General features: G+C 42.1%; 1 protein-coding gene across 4 annotated transcripts in view; it reads right to left on the reverse strand.

Moving 5' to 3' along the window:
- ABTB3 (ankyrin repeat and BTB domain containing 3) overlaps nt 1-22,091 on the reverse strand; it is a 182,529-nt gene that overhangs the window by 76,517 nt on the left and 83,921 nt on the right. For all 4 annotated transcript variants that reach the window (XM_050323698.1, XM_050323699.1, XM_050323696.1 and 1 more), the window contains exon 2: nt 6,044-6,193. In XM_050323698.1, the coding sequence (XP_050179655.1) occupies nt 6,044-6,193 (150 nt within the window). The remainder of the gene's footprint in view (nt 1-6,043; nt 6,194-22,091) is intronic.

Raw genomic sequence — 22,091 nt, forward strand, 5'->3', positions numbered from 1 at the left:
AGAAGCCTTGGAGGAACAAAACCAGCCTGAGTTCGCCCCGCAAAGAAGGCAACAGGGGCCGAGTCTCACCCATGGGGGGAGCCAGGGAGTGCTGACAGCAGATGGGGACCCAGCCAAGCAACAGGCTCAGTAGGGTGTAGACTGATATTTTCCAATTATCCTCCTTCACGCTTCATTTCAACTGATAAATAAATGTATTGCTTTATGGTTTATGACAGTGGGTATCTCTGGAGGAAAAGAAGAAAAGCAAGACGGTTTTTGGGCCCATTAAGTAACCCACAAGCCTTCCTGTGCACAGACACAGACAGCCAACAGAGGCTGTGGTCCATCACTCAGAGAGGGCTGCAGGGGGAACAGGGTAGCAGCTAGAGAATCCTGCAGCCAGGAAGCAAGAAGCTACCTAGCATTTAAGCACTGCCTTAATCTGTCCCGTGTTCTCTGCTGGGGGGCTCTCTGTCGAGGAGCACTTTAACAACTTATCTTTTCAACTTTTACAGATGGAGGAGATGACTTTGGATAGTAGCAAGGAGATACAGCAAACTAAAGGCCCACAAAGTGGTGGGGGAGCTAGGATATAGAGATCTTGTGCAATAAACCAGTGGAGTCTATGGCCAAACCCTATGCTGAAGGAGTACTACCACCTGAATAGCAGGTTTCAGCTAGTACCTGTGCTTAGCTCAGGACTGTGCTGCACAAACCCAGCTGTTCACAGGGAATAAGCTTTGGTCTTTCTCTACAGTGATGCTTAGTCTGAGAAATATATCTGACAAACAGGGCTTTTGTTCTGGCAGTAAATAAGCAGAGCACTTGTGACAACACTCCTTCAGATGCCACCCTTACAGCAAGCACCTTTACCCTGGCATTTGCTTCTAAGCCTGGGTCTAACCTCTTATTTAGAGCACATGAATCAATTTGAAGGGCTCCTACAGTGCTCCTTCCTGTTGGCTGCAGAGGATTGAGACTAGATGAAAAGGCAAGGGAGGGGATGCCGACTTTCATCATCTCCTCAGCTGGGGCTGTGAGGAGAAATGAAAAACAGTATCAGTATGTGCAATCACATTCCTTCTTACACTTGAGCAGTAACCCTTCCTTTCATCCCTAAAAGCATGCCAAGATCTACTGGGAGGCCATTATTTTGGAAATATATACAGTCAGCACTGCAGAGGCAAAGAGAGGATGATGTGGAATGAAAAGAAGGCATGAAGGGTGGCATTCTTCCAATGGCAAAAAGGGAATCTTTGCTGAGACCTGAGTAGTGACAGGGAGGAAATACCAGCCTGAACATCACATCTGGGAACTGCTCTAAGTTAAACACCATTCAAAAGCAAAAAACTCTAAGATCAGCAGTGTTAAGCTGCATCCTCATCTTCAGATTATCACAGTTTAGAATAAAAACATTTATTTGTCATGGTTAACACTCAGAGTAATACCCCCACCACCAGTCACAATGTTTTCCACAAGGCTGGGTAGCAAACTGCTCAACCAGGAAAAGCCACAGCAGACTGGCCATCTTTGCACTCAAAGCAAGCCCCAAAAAGTTCTCTGCTCTAACCTGAAGACATACAATGAAGACATGCTTTGGATGACATCCTAAGCCACTGTTTATCCCTCTGTGATGCTTGAGAGACCCAACCTTCTACAGCCTCAGCACAGCATGGTTGTCCCAGCTCAGTTGTACACCAGCACCTTATAGTCTTTACCCCAAGTAAAAAACAGTGAGGGAGGAGAATTTCTTGGTGCCAGGATTAGTGTCCAGTGCACCTTAAGGCTCTGCTCATTCCGTTACAACCTACGTGCACACACAAGAGAGAGAGTCCTTCTTCATCCATCAAAACAGCAACAACCCTCAGTTGTGAGCCTCATCCCTTCTGCATTTGGTCTCCAAGCCAGCAGTGGTATTTTTAGATGGATGATGAATAGGTGTCTTGGAGCGTTGTGCACTCAAATATAACGTAAATGTTTGTGGATTGCAAACACTCATATAAAGAAGTTAGGAAAAATATTCAAAGGTCAAAAGGCAGTATCATGGGATCTATCCACAGCCAAAGCGCTCCCTAATGTTGCTGTCTTTTTCTGTTCAGTCTACTTATTTTTCCTCATCTGAAGAGGGAAGAAATGAAAGAGAAGAACTAGAAATCTAGATGAATCCCAAAAACTTTATGAAAATAAACCAAACAGACCTACTCCCCTTCTCCTCTAGGTCTGGTCTAGAAATAAAGGAAACTTCAGGAAAAAAAACTTGGAAAAAGAAGTCCTGTGAAGTATTTTCTCTAAGATTCGACAGTGAAATACTGTGAGGCTACTGTTTAAAATCCTATTATTTTTGCTGTGCTTCAGTTCTTCCCAATGTTCTCTATATAATAAGCATTTCAAATGAAATTACATTATTTTAAAACACACTGTAGTAGGCAATTACAATTCCTGAATACTAAATGCCAATATAACATAGGCCAGATTTATTGTTGTTCCTTAACTTTATGCCATGTTCATTATATTTTAATGAATAAGGTTTCACATTAATTTTTTAAGCCTCTGCCTTGGAATCACGCAGTACGGCTGTAATTGTGGTGCGGAATTAGGTGTCTATTTACATTCTCCTCCTAAGCCTTGGAGATGAAGCCTTCCTTTGATTTTTTTTTTCCCCCTTAAATCACCAACATCACCTCTTCTTCCTGTTTTCAGGAGAGCTCCCCAGGGCCAGTGGCACTGCCTCACCTGGCCACCACCAGCCAGGGCAGGGCTGTCCCAGCAAGGACCAGAGCCTGCTACCTGCTAAGCCTGGGAGATGAGAGCAGAAGCACCAGGCACGCAGTGTTTGGAGGGGACCAGCATCCATGAATCCAGCTGCACCCATCTGGCCATGAGGACTGCACAGTGGCAGCTTGGGTTGACATCCTCCTTTGCAGCACTCCCAGCGGGTGCTGCCCTCCTCTATGGTCCTGTCTGTCCTCCCACCTTTTCCCAAAATTCTCCTGCCTGCTGTCAACCCCCCGGAGAGACACAGCTCACCCAAATACACTAATTCTCTAATACACTGACAGAATGCATGAAAAAACAAAGGGTGCAGACACATGAGGGCCATCACCAGTAGGGCAAGGTGAAGGTGCCACAAAGTGCAAGGCTTCTCACCTTGTGAATCTATTTTTCACCTGCGAGAGACCGTAAAGAAATTAGGAAGACGGGAGCTGAAATACAGGTGCTGGGCAGAAAAAAGACCCCGTTTGCCAGCTGTTGTCTTTTAGGGCACAGATCTGACTTCCCGCTCTCAAAGCCTCCAGCAGCTCGGCAGCTGGCCACGTTGCTGCATGCAAAGATGCTAAGTAGAACCAGGAGCAGGGGAAGCCTTTCCTCCGCAAGCAGGCAACTTGTTAATTCCAATTATTCTGCGTACTTGCAATACTTTAATCACTGATGTCAATAAACTACAGGAAATCTCATTCAATTAGAACTGCTTTTTAAGATATTGTTTTTTCCTGAGATAAAATTAAATTGCTTTATTGCAAGATCAGTCTTTGTCCCTGGTTTTTGTGCCCTTTTGAAGAGAAAAGAAATGAAATCCTGGCTCCTGGGATAGTGCAAGCCGATGAGACGTTGCATACACATGCCTGGGGACTGCTCGCTCTGCCGGTCCACAGGCCAAGCTTCTGTCCTTGTCTCTCAGTTCTAGTTGCTACCTTCTCCTCCTCTTCACAAGTGCTATCCCTCTTGATTCCCTCCTATCCGGAGAGTCTCCCTCATCACCTTTATTCGCCCCCACAAAAACAGGGGCTTTTCTGTATCTAATCCTTCCCTCCTATCTCACTTTCTCCATGTCAATGCTTGTCATTTTTAAAGCTCTCCATCCCCCTCACACCACCAAGGCAGCAATAAAACCTCCTTTGCCTACACTCTTTCCCTGCCTTCATGATCCCCAGGTGTTCCCCCCAGCTTCTCCCCACTGCTCTGCATTTCTGCCCCCACGCTACAGTTCCTCATCTGCTCTCTGTGGCAGAGGTTTTGCTGTAACCTCTGGCTCACAGCTGCTGCTGCTGCCAGAGACAGACACACAAGCACTGAGCAAAGAGCAAACCTACTTGTATCCCCTCGCCCCTCCAATTTCCTTCCATTTCATGACTTTTCCTCCAAAATCAGTGGGGTTTTGCCCACTATCACGCTGCACCTCCTTCCACGTTTCACAGCTGAGTTTTGAACTCTGCACCAGCACTGCTGCACAGCACAGATTTCTACCCAATTGAGCATATCCAGTCTTGCAAGCTTTGCCAAGTACCACTCCTCCCACTGCTGCTTCCCCAACATGCATCTGCTTGCAGAGGCCAGGGAGGATCCCTCCACAGTTGGCCAGAGGGCTTTCTGGAGGGCTACCAGGCTGCTGGAGGTGCCAACCTCTCCGACAGCTGCATCTAACTCCCACTGATGCGCTCTGTTCTTCGAACTGGCCACCCTGAAGAGTGTTTTGCCTGTGTTTGCAGCCAACAACGTACATAAAGCAAACCCTACTAACCAAAGACCTGAATGTAAGGTAGGACACTTAGAGATGACAGATTTCTAGAAATCAGATTTTAAAAGAGGAGAGGGTGCTCTAACTAAGTGAGTCTGGCTTTTCGGGTTGTGTACAAAGGTCCAAGGAAAATCCAGAATAAAAAAAAAAACCACCCACCATGAAATATCCATAAATTACTTATTTGTTAAAACCCAACCATATGTACTTTTAAGAAAGAGAGCTGTATCATGCATAATTTATTTGGCACACAGACTGTACTGTTGTGTGTTTCATACGCGTGAAATAAATGAGCATAAATTACTTAATTTGAATAACACCAAACACCTGATTCCAGAGACGGAGCAACACTTCACACTAAGGCATGTAAGTGCTCTTGGCTTGTTGACATTTCACCAGAGCAAATTAAAACTGGCAAGCTGAAAACAGAAATTCATCTTGCGGCTTGTAGACAACCATTCCTGGTGCATCCACACGGCTTGTGAACAGCACAAAACTGAGCCATGGTGATACGACGGACCTACAGAGGAGACTTGCATTGCTACAGGAAGTGCCCAAAAAATGAACATCAGATCCCTGTACATGTTCTTTATGATGCTGGTAGCACACAGTGCAGCAATGGGAACAACAGTAAGTTGGGTAGCCTGTATCTTCATGTATTTCAGTACTTTTTAATTTCTCCCCCCAAAATTTCATAACAGACCTCAGGAAAAAAATGCTTGACAGCATTTTTCACAAATCTCAGAAGAAAATTTGTCTGAATGTTTCTGTTATCCCACACAGAGCTTTCTATATCTAACTAGACTATAAACATGTGATTGGAACACTTCTCTCTTAATAAAAAAAAAGTTTAAATGAAGCACTTTTGGTTATTTATCTCCATGTCACAAAAGGATGCACATGAGATTTGTCTTCTACTGTTTATCTGTGCCAAAAGCAAAGTTTTCAGACTTTGACAAATATTGTAGATTCCCATATTTCTCAAAAAGTGTTTTGATTAATAGCAAATAATTTATCTTTCAGGAGTAAATTCCTCTGGTGCATGTTTGAGTTGTGGGGTTTCCTTCTGCTGAAACTGGAGAAGGAAAGGCAAGTGAAGGATCTTCTCCAACACACGTGAAACTAGCTCTGCCTTAAACGTGTGGCAATATTTCCTTTACTTATTGCAGCCTTCAGCTTTCTGCCTGCCATCATAAAACAGACATCCCACTGAAATGAGACAGGACACCAATACAAAAGCTGTGAGGTGCTCTCAAATACAACACAGGGAAGACGAAATAAAGCATCTTCCAGCTTTAAAACTGAGAGCAATGTATGGAAACAAGCCACAGGCATTGCTATGAGTCTGCACAAGACTTCTTTCATCCTATGGCTTCACTTTCCAAAGTAACCAATGGAGCATGAACGCAGCTAGATCTGCCCCAACGTCTCCTTCAACATTACATATGCCCTTTCATCTCTCCTCTGCAGAACCAGACAATGCAAATTGGCTTTGCCTTACTTTCAGGAAAGAAATACAAATGTTATTGACAGCCTTGTACTTACTGAGTTCAGCAATGCTCCCCACGCGCGTAGCGAGTAAAGACTGCTCGATGGTCCTTAGCTCTGACTGGCTGAACATCTGCACCTCCCCAGGCTTGTTGGACCTTTGCTGGTCTTTGTGAAGGTTCAAGCTGTCCGGCAGGCAGAGAACACCTACAGTGGATAAAAAGAAAGGAGAAGTCTGATGTAATTTCAGCCAATATGGATGACTTTGCTGGCACCACCACATTGTTTTGGGGACATTCCGAGACACAGCCTGTGTGTGCAAAGCTCAACCAACATCTGTAACTCAATGTCACAGATGACTCATGCAGAAGTGGCCCTTGTAAGCTCTTCTGAACATCCCCAAGTCAATTACAGATATCACCCTAGGGATAATTCTTACAGAAAATCCTAGGAGGACTGCCCAAAGAGGAGTTCAAGAAGGTTCCAAAGAAACCTAGAAACTACTCCCAACCTACACAAAATTATTAGAAAATTGAATCTAATGGTATCTCAGAATTCTTAAAGATTGGCTTTAAAATTATATATGAGACAGATGATACATTTACAGGATTTTCCTGTAAGGGGAATTCCACTTGCAATTGCCAAAATAACAGACAGTATCAAGATGTTAGAAGTGTCACTGATGGGCTGATTGAATTTCTTTTGTAAATACAGCTTCTGGCAACTGAACTGTTTGGGCTTCAAAAGCCCATTATGCAGAAGCCCTTAGAGCAGTGAATTTTTATGGTGCAGGGCAAAAGTAAAGCTATTGACAGTAAAATGATTTACATACACATTCATTCAGGCACAAAAGTCGCTTTCTGCCACAACATCTAAACCCTTAGGAATAGATAGAGGGCATATATTTACTAATCAAAATCACTGTCATGCTAAAACCCAGAACTTATTTACAAGAGCAAACACTGCATACCATCCTTGAGTAACATGCATTGGTCCAGCTTGGAGAGCAAGCTCTGCTTCCTTCCTAAGGTCTGGGAACAGTCAGCTATGGCTATGCTCTTCACAATGGCTATCATTTTCCCACTCCCTCTGGGACACACACAGGTGGAGACCCAGGCAGTGGAACTGTACCTCTTTATGATGATTAAATTTCATCTTATCTCCAAATGCATGATGTACAACAATTACCTTAGAAAGAAGCCAAAGTAGTAAGTATTTTCCATTAGTTTTTAACTACTGTTTTCTTTTAAGCACAGACAGGAGATTCTGCCCTTACAGGCCAAGAAGACTTTGCAAAATACATTAAGGAAGAGGTACCTATTTAGTGTTTTCTTTCAAGGGAATAACTTGCTTAGTTTCCCAGCTCAGTAATATACAACATCTAACTCTACTGACCAGTAATTCTACCAATAGGTATAACATTGCAGGCCCAGGGCAGAATGGCTACCTTAATCTGTTTATCTCAGTTATGAAAGAGTCCCACAAACATCCCTGCCTTGGAGCACTGAAAGACCAGGCAATTCACCTGAGAGGAGATGCTTCTCAGACATCTTGTTAGCTTCACCAAACTGCCCTGGATTCCCTCCTCACATCTAACTCTTCCCTGTAAACAGTTGAGTCTACAAGTTATATTTGCAGCACAGACCCAAAACCACCCATTTTGGGAGGAAAGAGGTGACACAGGTTCAGTGAGCCTATTCAAAAGAAAAAAGCAGGGGTATACACTGGGAAAACCAAGACCATAAGTCTTGTCCAGCATGGCCATGAGACAGCAACCTAAACCAGGATCATCCTCTGCACGCAGCAGCAGCACCAGAACAAAGTCCCTGATAGTCTGTTTGAACGCTGGAGACAGAGGAGCAGGAACAGGTGTAATTCCCAGCCCTGGCTCTGGTCCCAGGGGTTGTAACAACCCCATGCACGTGTGGAAGGTCACGAGCGAGCACCACAACTCACGAGGAAGCGCCCTGGAAAGAAAGAGCAGGACGTCTGACACAGCAAAAGAGAGGGAAGAATTCGAAGCAGAAAAGGTAAGGAATGAAAAGCGGCAACAGCTTATCAAGCAAGCTCTTCAAATTCTCCTGCCGTCGCTCAGTGGCTGACTCGCATAAACACTTGGTGCACTGATCAACATTTATATTCTGTGGATGCACAGATCTCCAGAAGTACAACACCTGGATCTAAAATGCAGGATTGTCTGCATATTTTAGTAAGTACTCTCTCAGAAATAATTCTAATGGATAGAAATTAAGACAAAATTGGAGGAGTCTTCCCTGCAGAAAACAGATGTGAAAATTATCTAATATTCTAAGAGATTTCTAAAAACAGAAAAATAGAGCACAAACAGCTTTATGGCATCTTTAAAAATGAATTGGACAATTTTTCTGCAAAAACATGCCTTAAGTGTGGGGGAAAGAAATCCTGGTTTATGGTAACTTTATAAATAAAATCCAAATGGTTTAAAATCATAATATGTACAGAAAATATTTCTCCAAGTGATTTATGCAGTGGGATATAGACATTTTATTCTCTACTTTATCTATGACTCTGTTCCCACAGCAAGGCCTTTTCCTTACAAACAGCCCTGATGATTAATTACTCTGTTCTTTGGCGAGGGGAGGATATTCTTAGGTTCTTGGATGGAAAAGCGCAAATGAAATGCAAAATGTGCCATTGTTAGAGAACGTAACAAATTCTAGGATGTGTCATGCCAAAGGGTTTCACTCGGGTTGGAGATTAGCAAAGACACACAATAGCCAAACATCTGATACTTATATGCCAGCTTCAAAACTATAATTGATCACAGCCAGTGACCAGTAGGGTGATGGAAGATATGTTTATAACTTATAATTTTGCTGGACCAAATCTGTTTCCATGAGTATAGAGAAAGGGAATTCTATGGCTTGGGCACTGCAGCTCTGCCAATCTTCTAGCTTCAACTGTTTTCCCAAAAAATATTAAAGTGAATAAAATGCCTTTTTAGAAAAAAAAACACAACACTCTCTTTTTATCAATGTTTGATGTAAAGTTCAAATTTTCTGATGAAAGGCTACAGCAGGGAAGAAGAAAGCATGCCAAACTGACGAGGGAGGGAAAAAACCAAACATTTTGTGATTATATATATACCTTCTTTATAGATAGAAACATCTAAAAAGCTTTCACTGGTTTGGCTACAGTTCAACTTCCTTATTTTAATTCTCTGCCAATTGGTATTAATTCACTTGCTTTTTCAGCCATATTGGGTTGAACTTGAAAAACAGGTGAGGACCTCAAGTTCCCAGTGGCCTGAAAACCAGGACTTTCCCCCACTTCCTTTTCTGACTGTCACTGCTGATGCTACCTGTCATTCCACACCAAAGACTTCTGTGCAGTGTCTTCAGAAATGAACAGCAGTACCTGTCTTTTCTCTCAACTGGCACTGTTAGATGTCCTTCCTTTCTGCATGGTTACTCAACCCTGTGCGCTTCTTTGCCCATTATTTTATCCCTCTGATTCACCACAGTGGAAATTAAGAAGTCAGTTGCTGCCTGATGAGTACAAGGCCAGACTCCTCCAGCATGTCCCTGGCTGCTCTGTGCCACCCAGCAGTGTACAGAAACCATATGTTGATCCTCCGACTGCTGTGAACCACTGGAGCAAGGCAAGGCAATCAAAGCACTCAGGTGCATTTGGATTTCATCACTTCTTCTGAAAGGTGCTTCCCCTTGTACCCTCTTTGGGGCATGGATCTGCCTAGGATTTGACTGCAAGGAGACATATCCAGAATGGGCCATACCCAAAACTGCTTTCTTCTCTTTGCCCTTGGCCTCAGAGTACCCTGCAATCTCTACGTGAAAGACTCAAGAGAAATGCATACATTTTAAAATCAGCAGAATGCCCAAAAAAATCACAGTGACAAGCTCCTAATGCTCCCCCTCCCAAATCTCCAGAGAAAAAACAACTTCATAGAAAAATCCAATGCACAATTAATACACTCTACATTTTTCCTGCTCTCTGGGCTCAGCTGAAACACAAGCCAGAGCTCAGTCCCTAAGGACTTGAAAATCCCAAATCAAAAAAGTATGGTATAAAATGACAAAGTGAAGACTTGAAAGAGCCCAAACTTATGAAAGAAGCAGTTATTTTAAACCTTCAAGCAAACTCATCCAAAGACTGGAGTACCTGGTAATTCTTTTCCAGTTTTCCCGAACCCATTCCCACCTCTTTGGGTTTGGTTGATGCACCACCCTCCACTGCAAAGCAGATTTTGGCACACAAATACTTGCCTTCCTGCATACTCTTTTCAGAGTTTGTCGCAGAGCTACCTAATGCTGTCCTTGCAGCACGACATAAGTGTGTGTGCATCGCACAAATATCCCAAACTCAGTGTCCAGCAGCAGTCCCAGCAGAGCTCCTCAGTGCCCCCTCATCAAAACAGAGAGACCTGACAGTCAAGAGCAACTCCAACACCAGACACAGCAGCTGCTGTGTGACTCTTACAGCTTTTCTGGCCAGGAGAAATATGGGTTGTGTAGCCCAAATCTCACCTAAATACAGCAGAATCAGTTGAAAATAACTACACTTTTGCCACTGTTCCTCAATTTAGACAGATACCTGCACTTTTTACATACCAGCTGTTGCCAAACATTTGATTCCTGAAGTGCTGGCATTTATGGTGCCCATACTTCACTTCCTTTTTGACAAAGGCTTTCCATGGACCACGTATTGCTCCTGGCACTGCACAGCTATTTGTATCATGTAAAGGCAGATCAAAGGGCAAACCAGCAAAAAATAAGACAAGCAGCTGTTTGTATATCACCACGAATGACTACACAATGTGCAAAGCAATAAAATAGCAAGGCTTTTTATTTGGGATGGGTAATAAAGTATGGGGCAATGCCGTATTGCATGCTCAAACATCCTGTAGGTCAGTCCCAAACCACCTTTGCCACCTAAACCAGCATTTTCAACTGTGAGTCCATCTCAGGAGAAAAGAGAATGAGAGATCTGGGACCTAAACTTGCAGTTTCAGTTACTGCATGTCTGAAGTTACTGCTCCAACCTTCCTCTTCTCACCCATCATAAATGTACCACACACCTCCCGTATTTGAAGCTTTTATTTGTATTTCAAGGAGTTTGAAACATTTAATCAAGCTGTTGCTTGAGCTTACAGCAAAATCACCAAGACCAAATGAAACCTCAACTATCACTGAATTCAATTTTTATATATATATATAATAAATTATATATATATATATAAAATCTGTATATAAATTGACAGAACAAGGCAAACAAGAAGTCTGCACTGCCTACATTCATGGGTCTGTGGGTCTGCAATAACTAATGCCATTCACATTTTAAATTCCTTGCCTCCTCCTTCTCCTTTAGTATTCAAATTCCACAGTCTAAACAAAACAAATTTCCAACGACATTAAATTAATAAAAATGCCCACTGAACAACGTGATTCAGATGTTCCACAGCTGAGGCATCTAGCAGAAACCCAACACAAATCTGTTTGCTTTGACTAAAAATGCAAGAGCTGTAAACACTATAAAATACTTCTTGCACATTTCACCATTCATTCCTTTGGAAAGAGTGCCAGACTTCTTTATATCCATTTAGAGTGTAGACAGAAGCATGAAGGCTTTGCTGCTCTCGTTATTTTTCTTTAAGTGCTCCTATTTTAAAGAGAAAATAATTCAAATTATCTTTGACCTCCCTCTTTATCTATCTGTTATGTCTTAAGCAAATGTATATATCTGGAAAACAGTTTATACTCCCACTGCAAGAAACTGGATCCTACTAAGAATTTATAGAGTTTAAGTGTGCAGAACAGATTATATATACATATATATAGCAAACTGCTATAGAAAATGAGCCTGAAAATAGTAGTTAACCCTGAGCTGTCCCCAGTATACGGTGTTGCATGTTACATTGTTCGAGTAAATGCCAACCTTACCTAGAAGGATTACCTTTAGGAGTAGGAAATCCCCTCAGTCATCTTTTTTTTTTTTTTTTTTTGACACAGGAACATCAGACTAGAAAGTCTTTAGTCTCCTGCTCTCCTAAATAACCATGTGAAGTTCAAGAGAGAGCTCACAAAACATCAAATAAAAAAACAAACAAAAAACCCCCCACAAAACAAAACAAACAAACAAAACAACAAACAAACACAAAACCAAAACCCCCAAACCTTTTCTCCTTTTCTTCCACAAGCTCATACACCAAAATACTTCCCAACACCAATGAGCATTTTTGAGATCTACAACATAAAGGCCTATGGGGCAGGGAGGGGTGAGGGGGGGGTAGAATGGAAAGGTAAAAACTATTGCCAGCTGCCTTTGCAACAGCAGAACACTTACCTAGGTGCAAGCCCCATATGGTTGGTATTCTGACACGCAGAAAAACTCTCCTGACCCCATATTTTGCAATCGTGGCAACCATGAATATGTGAGGATGATTCAGCATCCAGATACACAGCAGATTTTGAGGGATGGTACAGGATCACCAGCACCATGAGCTCAACATCCCAACTCCAACGCACAGGAGCTGGTGAACCTAAAGGGATGCAAACTACTCTGTTGAGGGTCAAACTCAGAAAGAAACCCTACGGTCTCCATTTCTTAAAACAACCTGCACCATCATTCCCGGGCTCAGTCTGTCAACTTGACTGGCAAGGCAGATGGAAAACATCTTGACTTCTCCTTACAGAAATAAGACTACAGGGAAAGCTTTAAAGCTAATCATATCAGCCAGTGCTTTCAGTTAACGGAAGACCTGGAAAGCATTCAAGGCAAGGAGCACAAAGTGTCTTCTTTCTGCACATTCCAACCCAGTTAAATAACAGGGAGCGGCTTTGCATGGAGAAAATGCAAAGCACTTGGGAAAGCTAGGTGGTGAGATAAAGCTTCCAGAATTGGAGTCTTAAAGTAGGCAGAGCAGCCCAAACAAGGAAGGGTGGAACAGGCACAGGAATCAGATGCGAGAGACTAAAGGGACACTGCTTTGTGTGTCTGTAACAGCTACTACCCAAAGACATTAATAGGCATTACCAGCTTTGCACTTTGCCTCAAGACACTGACATTATGCAGATAAGGTAATATTCATGTCTAATTTGTGGATAAAGTGAAAGTAAAGCATTAGAGAGTTTAGTAACTAATTCAAGGTGAAATAAGAAATGTCAGAGAAAACCAGGAAAATACCATAAGGCCTCTAGCTACGCATTTTAACCACAAGAGATCACCCTTTCTCTCCTGGAAAAAAAAAAAACAGTAGAAGAGCAAATAAATAATGCTTAAAAGTTAAAGAACTGAGAGCCTAACTAAATCATCCAAAGCAAAAAGCACCTCTATGAGATATCAGAGCAGATGCTACAGGAAGACGAGATAATAGAATTATATTACAATATGTGACTATGACATCTTTTCTTGTAACCAAGTTTCTTAGTACAACATATTCTACTTAACTGGGACAGCCTCCTTATTAAGATCCTTCCAAAGGCAATAGTTTTTGCCTAATGATAATGAGTGGCAATCACTGCTGCTTAAAATGGCATACAAGTAACAACAATTCAAGTAAATTAGGATATATTCTGCTAGCACCGAGCAGTTAAATGGTGCACAACCAAGTGGAACACAGGATGGTTTTGATTGTTTAGACTATATATTACAAAACAAAAAAAGAATCAGAGTATTAGATCCCCCTAAAGATAGAAACTGAGTTCCCAAATCACCAACTACAGCTTTACATTTATTTTTCTTAGGATATAGAGAAAACAAAGTCTTAGTCCTGCCAAAACTAATTGCTGAACTTCAAAATCCTCAAAACCACCACAAAAATAAACTACAAAGCCAGTGAACACAAAACAAGGCAGTCCTCAAGCAAAAGAAGAAATGGAGATCTGTGGAGTATTTGCAGAAAAATGGAGGCCTGGTGAACAACCCATATTGCCTGCTGTGAGAGAAGCCTCAGGCTTCCCTTGGGAAGAACACTTGGTTTACAGTTGGCAATTGTAAACTTGGGCTAACTTCCCATGAGAAGGAATTAGTTTACAGTTAACCTGAACAGGCTTCCCATGAGAATAGAATTAGTTTACAACCAACAACTATTCCATGTTGTGAGAACTTACGGTGGGAGCTGGTATCCAGGTGCAAAAACATCGAACCTGCATCTTGTCCAACGAACATGAGACACGGACTCGTGGACAGACTGAGCTATCCAATCCCCAGATTTTAATCCTGCACCCACGAGGGTACAAAAAGTGTATAAAATGTGTGCTGTGTGTCTTAATAAATGATTCATTACTTAATCACACTGATTGTCGTGGTGGATCCGTGCTCTTGCCATCCATAGAGATCCATCTCCTCATGCTTATTTCCCAGGTCTCTCCCAGTTCCCTTAAGTGGTCTTCGTGATACTGCCATCGGGCAAGCAGCAGAAGACACTGCTTTCCAGCGTGTATCCTGGACAAACAACACGCTATGATGGCACAGCAAGCTGAAGTTGATGCAATACCTGTATTTCCCTCCTGTTCCCCAGTGAGGGGACTGATGTGCACTCTACATCTTCACCTACCTATGATTTTCACCACTGCTCTCCCTTTTGGCCATGAAGATGCATTTTATCAACTTCACAACAGGAAAACTGCACAACAGCACACTCTGCTCAGTCACGCTGTTCCACTGTCACAATGACCACAAAACTTTCAGTGAGAGTTGTGATTTTTTTGGCAGAGAGATGTTAGAGCTGACACAGCGCATTTATTTCATGTTGAGTACCCATCATCTTGAGATTACCCTGATCTAAGCTATGCTGCCCTGGAACTAGCAGTGTGTCTGAGAAAGGCTTTCTATCACTCTTTGATAGGAGGTATCCAGACACAAAAAATAAAATTTAAAAATGCCGTATCATCTTCCTTCTCTACTACATGCAAATAAATGTAACACATGCAGACCCCAGTGTCTTGACCCAAGAAGAAGTTGAGAGGTCATGGGGAATCTGATGGAAGAAAAGAGCATGATGAATGTGTTAGCAGTACCAGCAAGTGAGAAAGCTCAGACAAATGTGGATTTGATGGTACTCAGTCTAACCGTGAGATGCCCTCTTGCAGCAAGACAGAAGGCAAATAAACACTGAAGGAGGAAAGGATGTGCTCTGGTATAAACATGGACTCTGGGCATGGGTTTGGTTAAAAACAAGCACAATTCCCTCTCAGACAGAGTTCGAAGGTGGTCTATGCCTTTGAGTCACCAAAAATGACTAAGAATGCGTTAATGGGTTTTCTTTTATGGAAAAAGACCTGTCGGCTGATAGCAGCAGAACAAGAGGATTCAGTGATTCACAGCTTAATATGCTTTCCCAGAGCCTGTAATTTCCTTCATTCATTACCGTCAGCCCTCTGAAATGCCCAGCCATGACACAAGACTCCCCTTCAGCAACTGTGACGTGGGCACGGCCCGAAAGCTCAGCGGTGCTGACACAGCATCTCTCCCAACCCAGTCCAGTCTCCTCCAGTACTTGATACACAAAACAGCAACAGCTAATTAGACACTCATATATGAGCAGGGAGCTTCTTGTAACAATACTGGTTTGGACTTCTTGGGAAGAGAAACTGAGCGTTAAATTGCAAATGAGTAACCCCCCCTGCAAGAATGTAATCCCCCGTTTTTGCAAGACCTACAGTCCAAACAGGCTCCTGTTCCAGGTACTGCAGCTGAAGTAAAGCAGTGCAAAATGCCTGATCCAAAAGAGCATATTTTCCGTTGCTCTCTCTGTGAGCCACCGTTCCTTTGGCACAGGCACCCTGCGTCAGATGCTTCTGAGGGTCAGACACATCATCTCAAAAACACTGATGCGCTTCCCTTTCTGAGCAGTTGCACCGATACCAAGCAATACGCTTGGCAAGAATATTTTGAATGCCCTAAAAAACACCTCCTCCATTTGCTTCCATATTTGCAAAGATTAGTGTGCTTTTTACAGGAGAAAGAACTGCTTGCCAAAAATTCCTCCTTTCACTCTGGAACACCATCAGCTTATACACAACTTCATGAATAGTACAAAACGGAGCAGATGTCCCGTGCTGAGACTGAGCACGGGGCACTCCTAGTGTAGTGACCAACAGCACCCTTCGCATTTCACAGGTAGAAGCAGCTGGAAATCGGATCAAGAGGAGCATGACAGGGAGCCTGTGGTCTGTGGAGCAATCACCATCTTGCACCTGGGAGCCAGTTACACGTGCAAAAGCTTACAGAAACCATTCACACAGGAATAAGGATCGTTTGCAATTCAAACTGCTGAAACACCTGACCACACAAGGGTGAGGTGGCTGGTTGATGGGAGAATGACGCCCCTCTCTGCAGAGCCAGGCACTTGCCGTTTGCTTTGTAAGTCACCTTCACGAATGCCAAAACCTTGGACTCTGGTCCAGGCAATGCCACCATAGTGTCAAAAAGCAGCTAAAATCATCACCATCCTTCAGTTTCGAACAACTAAACCATCAGCCCCAGAGGTTTCTGGGAAGGCACTAAGGTATGTGTTTCAGTAAAATAAATATAAGACAAATAAAATTATTTAAGTCTGCAGTCAGCTGGGCATGATAGCCACAAACGCATGACATGCAGGCACTGCAATGAAACCTCTGAGCCAATGCATATGTGGATGAAATTGCACTGCTGCTGCATGTTGCCACGCTTCAGCACGACAACGCAAACAGCTCTAGCAGAACTTTTACTGACTTAGTAAGCGTCGGGATTTTAGCCCCTCAAGGAGTAAGTTTTGGGTAAACTGGAGCATGCAGAGACCACAGTAAAGGTTAATCAGGATTTCCTTTCAACTGCTTGCACAGATGAGTATCAGATTAGCCACTCCACCCTCACCATGAAAGCCCATGCTTAATGAAAGTAAAGAGTGATAAGATGATTTAGAAACACAAGCTGCTATTTACTGGCTTTAGGGCAGTATCCCATAACTGCAAGAATATACTACACTCCCTCCCACCCTGCTAAAGATGGCACTAAGCAAACTGATTATCACAGCAGGATAAAAACCACCTGCTCACGAAGTATATGGTACAGGATTATGGCAATCTCCTGAACTGAGTACAACCCCACAGCAGGACGTGCCCCAAAGCCTCCTGCATCCCTCACAGCCAGGTCTGGTACATCACTTTGGGTATCCCTAGCAGGTGACACGTCCTCACCTGCAAACACCTGAGTTCAGGGACTGATAGCTGTGACCTTCATGGGACCAAGGTACCCATCTCCCAACCTCAAGTAAAGGAGTAACCTTCTGCCTTCAGCATGTGCTTCAATGGGTTTTTGCCACGTATTTAAAGCCAAGTATTCACCTAAAAAATTTCACTGACTGGAAACCCTGAATGCCGGCCAGATGACAGTCCTTTCTAAAAGAAACCTTTACATTCTTCCAGAATTTCACTTGGCTCACTTAATAGAAATGGCCTGATAATAGCACGTATTTCACCACTCAGACGTTTGATATTGACATCTACAACAATAAATCAGTTCTGACCAGCAAAGGTTAACCTATATACATATATATATGGCAAAATCATTACAGAAAATGAAAAACATTTACAAGAAGAGAAGTTAAGACTATGCTGCTAGCACACATTTATGATCACTTGCCCTACAGATTGGCTGGCTGAGCTCATTTCAAATAATTCCGGTTTTATTGAATTGGATGAACTGATGGACACACTCTTCCCCACACAGCTACAATACAAACTAACTGTGTTCATGTGAATGAGCTCATTACATGCCTACCAGCTTGTCTGAAAAAAGACTTAAGAATTATTTCACAGAGGTTTAATACTTCTTTTTAATCCATGCAGGGTATGCATTTGTACATTCTGAATTTTATATAAAGACTACAGTTAATTCCTAACGTATTTCATACATTTTTTTAAAAATTATACCTTCTATTACTTTTCCCAGACAGAAATGGCTGCACATTTATTCTCAGAGTGGTTAAAGGTCAAATCCAGTTTTCTTTTTTGCATAATCTGAAGATTTGAACCTCTGCATTATTAATCTCCACTGTGTTACCCAGGACACTCACAGATCAACAAACACCAAAACACCTGCAGTGAAGGAATATGATCATTTCTACATCAGACCCTTCTCCAGTGCAGTGAACTGACAGTAGTTAATGAATAAACACGCTCGCTATTTTATCTTTGTGGTTCAGTGTGGGTTTCGGCATGACTTTGACATGACCGCATCTTATCCATCCTCTGCTCTGAATAAATTCCATTCCCTGTGGGCTCACATCTTCCCACTAGTGCCCTTCCAGGGACTGAGACAAACCCTCAGCAGTGCTTCAGCCGCCCCTGTGGAGCTGCTTCACCTCAAAACACAGCTTCACCAAATACTCAAGCACCAAAACCAGGCTGAGGAACAAACCACAGACTAGTTTTGCCCCCACAGCCTTGGTCTTAGAAACAGCTGAGACAACTCTGCTGAAATTTAAAAAAAAAAAAAAAAAAAAGTATTTTAAAATAATTGTGGGGAAACTGACTGCCCTAGAAAAACCTAAATACTGCTGGCACATATCAGAAGCAACTGAAATCAGAAATGTATAATGATCATCAGCAGGTAGCCGTAACTGCCTTGCCAGCTACATCTCATCTGCTGATTTTATTTAGCCTTTTCTCTTTTAAGCAGACTGAAAGAAACCAAATGGTATTTGGAAACTTCCAGACAGGGCTTCAGTGGGTCAGCATTATATAACTGATTAGCTGACTAAGCAACAATCTATGCAATGAAGGACATAGAAATTGAATACAGATCTTCGAAATTGATTTAAGTCAAAAGCCTAGAGAGGAAAGATCCCCAAATAATAAACCAGTACAAACTCCATTTTCCCAACAGTCAAATAAACTCCATTTGGTTCACTCTGGTACAGTCCCCAAACAGATGCCTGTTCATGGCATCATGTCTTCCCTCATCTCGCTTGCATATGGACCTCCACTTAATTTTTCATCATCTGGGCTCACGACAGCTCTCCGCTCTCAGCATCCCAGGGACTCATTCCTGAGCATCTTCTCCAGGGCTACAACAGACATACACAACAAACCAAACCCATGGTTCAGCCTGGAAGCCACTGCTTCCAGCAGGTGGTTACAGCTCCTAAACTAATTCAAGTTGTACCTATTCCAATCACCATTTTTATGAATAAACGTTACAAAATGCTCCCTGGTTTAGATTTCTTAATATCAACAATTATATGAACCACAGGGAGTTACAAGAGAATTATGCAGTTCATAATATTTGGAAAAGCCATAGATTCAATGAAAACTACTATTTTGCAGCATAGAAGCACACCATGGAATTTAATTGCAATGCACAACACTACAAGAACTACAAGCAATTTTTCATTGCTTCAGCTGCATGTCATGAGGAAAAGGAGCAAAAATAAACTAAATTTCTAGTTCAAAAAGAAAATAAATTTGTAATTAATTATTTTCATTCTATTCTAGTGAAAAGGCAGAACTCTGCAATTTAAATAGTTTGTAGATTTGTGGCCTCCAGCCATGAGCGGACAACACATTACCATTGACCCTGGTCACAGGGACTGCTTACAGCAGGCCAAGAATGATCTATGAGCTTCATTAAGAGATTTAAATAGAGTTCATATATATATATATATACACACACAATCACAATGTGAAATTAAAGCAGGCATTTGTATACACCAGACTTCCCAGAGTGTACCCTCTGTTGGAAAACTGTCACTTATTTTGCGCTCGTTTGCCCAGAAATATGTAACCAAGGAAGTAATTCTTCCTGCTAAGAGTTGGAATAGGTGTTAGACATGGCTGTGCAGTGAGATACCTGCAGGGCCACCTCCACAGAGACCCCTCTTGGTGGATGCTTGGTGGAGCCAACAGACAACGTGCAAAAAAATGAGTTAGGATACCTGTCCCCTGTTTATCTATGCTTGCATTTCATCTCCAAAGTTAACAGGTAATAGGATCTAACTCTTCTCCTAAAAGCACGGGGTTCTGAGAGAGGGCTAAGCCACAGTACAGTGCTTAGGATGCTGCCATACAGGCATCTGACAACCTCTCAACATAGTGCACAGAGCACCAACCCATCAGCAAGAAAATACTGTACTAAGTAAATCAGTGCAATTTCTCTTACTGCTGTGGTCTTTTAAGCTAAGTTTTCATGCACTCAGAGACAAAATTATATGCCTAACTAGTCTATGCACAAGCAAAGATAAACTATTCATTTAAACTGGAAACAGTATCATTTTGTCTTGAACCATTATAGATATAAGTCACATAGATGCCACACGTGAAAGACATATCACACATGGGTCCATCTTTTCTGATGTGAGGTTTGCATAATGAAGAAAGACAGTTAGTTTGGCCAAATTCTTTATGTTAATCATGTCTCTAGGTGACTAGCAATGGATTTAGTGAACGCTCAAAACGGTCAAAATGTTGTGTAAGAAAGTTGCTCCTTACTCTGGCAGATGTAGAAGCAACCTCGCTCCTCCCCACCTCTGCCAGTGGATAGGTATGGTACTGTAACAGTAATATTCCACAATATGCAGACCGTCATGAACAGTGGTCAAAAGCTTCAGTATTAAAACTGAAAGACCACATTTAACTAAGAGGAATTTTAGCAAAAAAGGCAAGCATCTTTTCTTTTTCCATGTGGAAATTGTTAATCTTGGCATTTCCAGGGCACAGAAAAGCAATGAAACTTTATCATTTCATATATCTGAGTTCCCTCCTCAGACAGTTTCATCTCTGTTCAGCACTCAGGTGGTATTCTTTGTCCATTAAACTTATCTAGGGAGTTTGACACATTACTATTTGGTTTCTGAAATCAGTTGTGCGTGTACATGCCACTCATTCTGACATCATATGGCCATAGGTTCTCTCACCACCTCTGCTTAAACAGCCACTACTTGCAACTTTGAATTCAAAACAAACTTTAGTGTCAACAGACAAAAAAAAAGTCTCCAACTCAAATGATTTAAAGCGATGAGTGTAACAATCTCAACAAAAGCAGTGACAATGTGACAGTCTGAAAGCCTTCTACACCAGTTCTCAAAATAACAAACATTTGGAATACAGGTTTTAGCCTACATTCAACCCCATAAAGATCCCCAAGTAACCTGGACTTTTCCCTGATCACAATGGGTACAACTGGAAATTTTGAAACAAGCTTTTCTTCTTCAGAGAAAGTCGGAAAGACAAACTAGAAACTATCCTTTGGTTTTGGCTATGAATTGCTCATAAGGCTGCCACCTGCAAATTCCAACCACTGGAGTTCCTAAGCAAAAAAAAAAAAAAAAAGGCTTTAGAAGGGATCTGTCTCAGAGAAGGCAAGTTCAGCAGCATGATTTCCCCAGCATGCTCTGAGATACGGAACAAGATGCAGATGTAGACAGCAACTGCCTTGAACTGATTTCCCATCATACATAGCCCTGATCTCCACAATCTGAAAAATACAGTCTGAACTGTTCATACAACAAACAATACATTCTGGGTTCTGCACATCATGGCACGGGATGAAGGAACGTATGACTGATACAGACAGTGCTTGAAACTCTCAGGAGAAAAAGAGTAAAATACTTCTGTGGTGACTTCAGAATAATAGGGAATATGCAAGATGAAGCAACCGCTCTTATGCACTGTGAAAGTATGATTAAAATGTCCTTAGGCACAAGAACTCAAGAGTCAACACAGACCAACACGATGTAGATAAGAGAGATAAGGAGCTCGTGAACTGTGGTTTACTGATACAACATACAAGATTAATGCAAGCAGCAATAGAGAAGGAAAACAATGAAAATATAAATGATGGAAAATAATCCTTACAATAGGCCACTCTGCATGTTTTGGGGGAATGAACTGACAGCTGAGTGTGAGATAACATTCATGTGGTCTACCATCCTCTTAGCTTTTATGAGTTAATAGCAACAGACTGGTGTGTGTGGCAGCAACACATAAAGTGTCTGTTGAAACAAACACCAGTTTGCACTTCATTTTAACTGTACAGCAAACCTTGATTTGGGTGCTTCAAAAGCTGATTAACCAAGAAATTACTCTTAAGCAAAGCAAGGAGAGACATTCAAAATATGTGATACTAC

The sequence above is a fragment of the Myiozetetes cayanensis genome, unplaced genomic scaffold (genome assembly GCF_022539395.1).
Source record: "Myiozetetes cayanensis isolate MyiCay16 unplaced genomic scaffold, myiCay2020 scf3, whole genome shotgun sequence".
NCBI classification, from domain to species: Eukaryota; Metazoa; Chordata; class Aves; order Passeriformes; family Tyrannidae; genus Myiozetetes; species Myiozetetes cayanensis.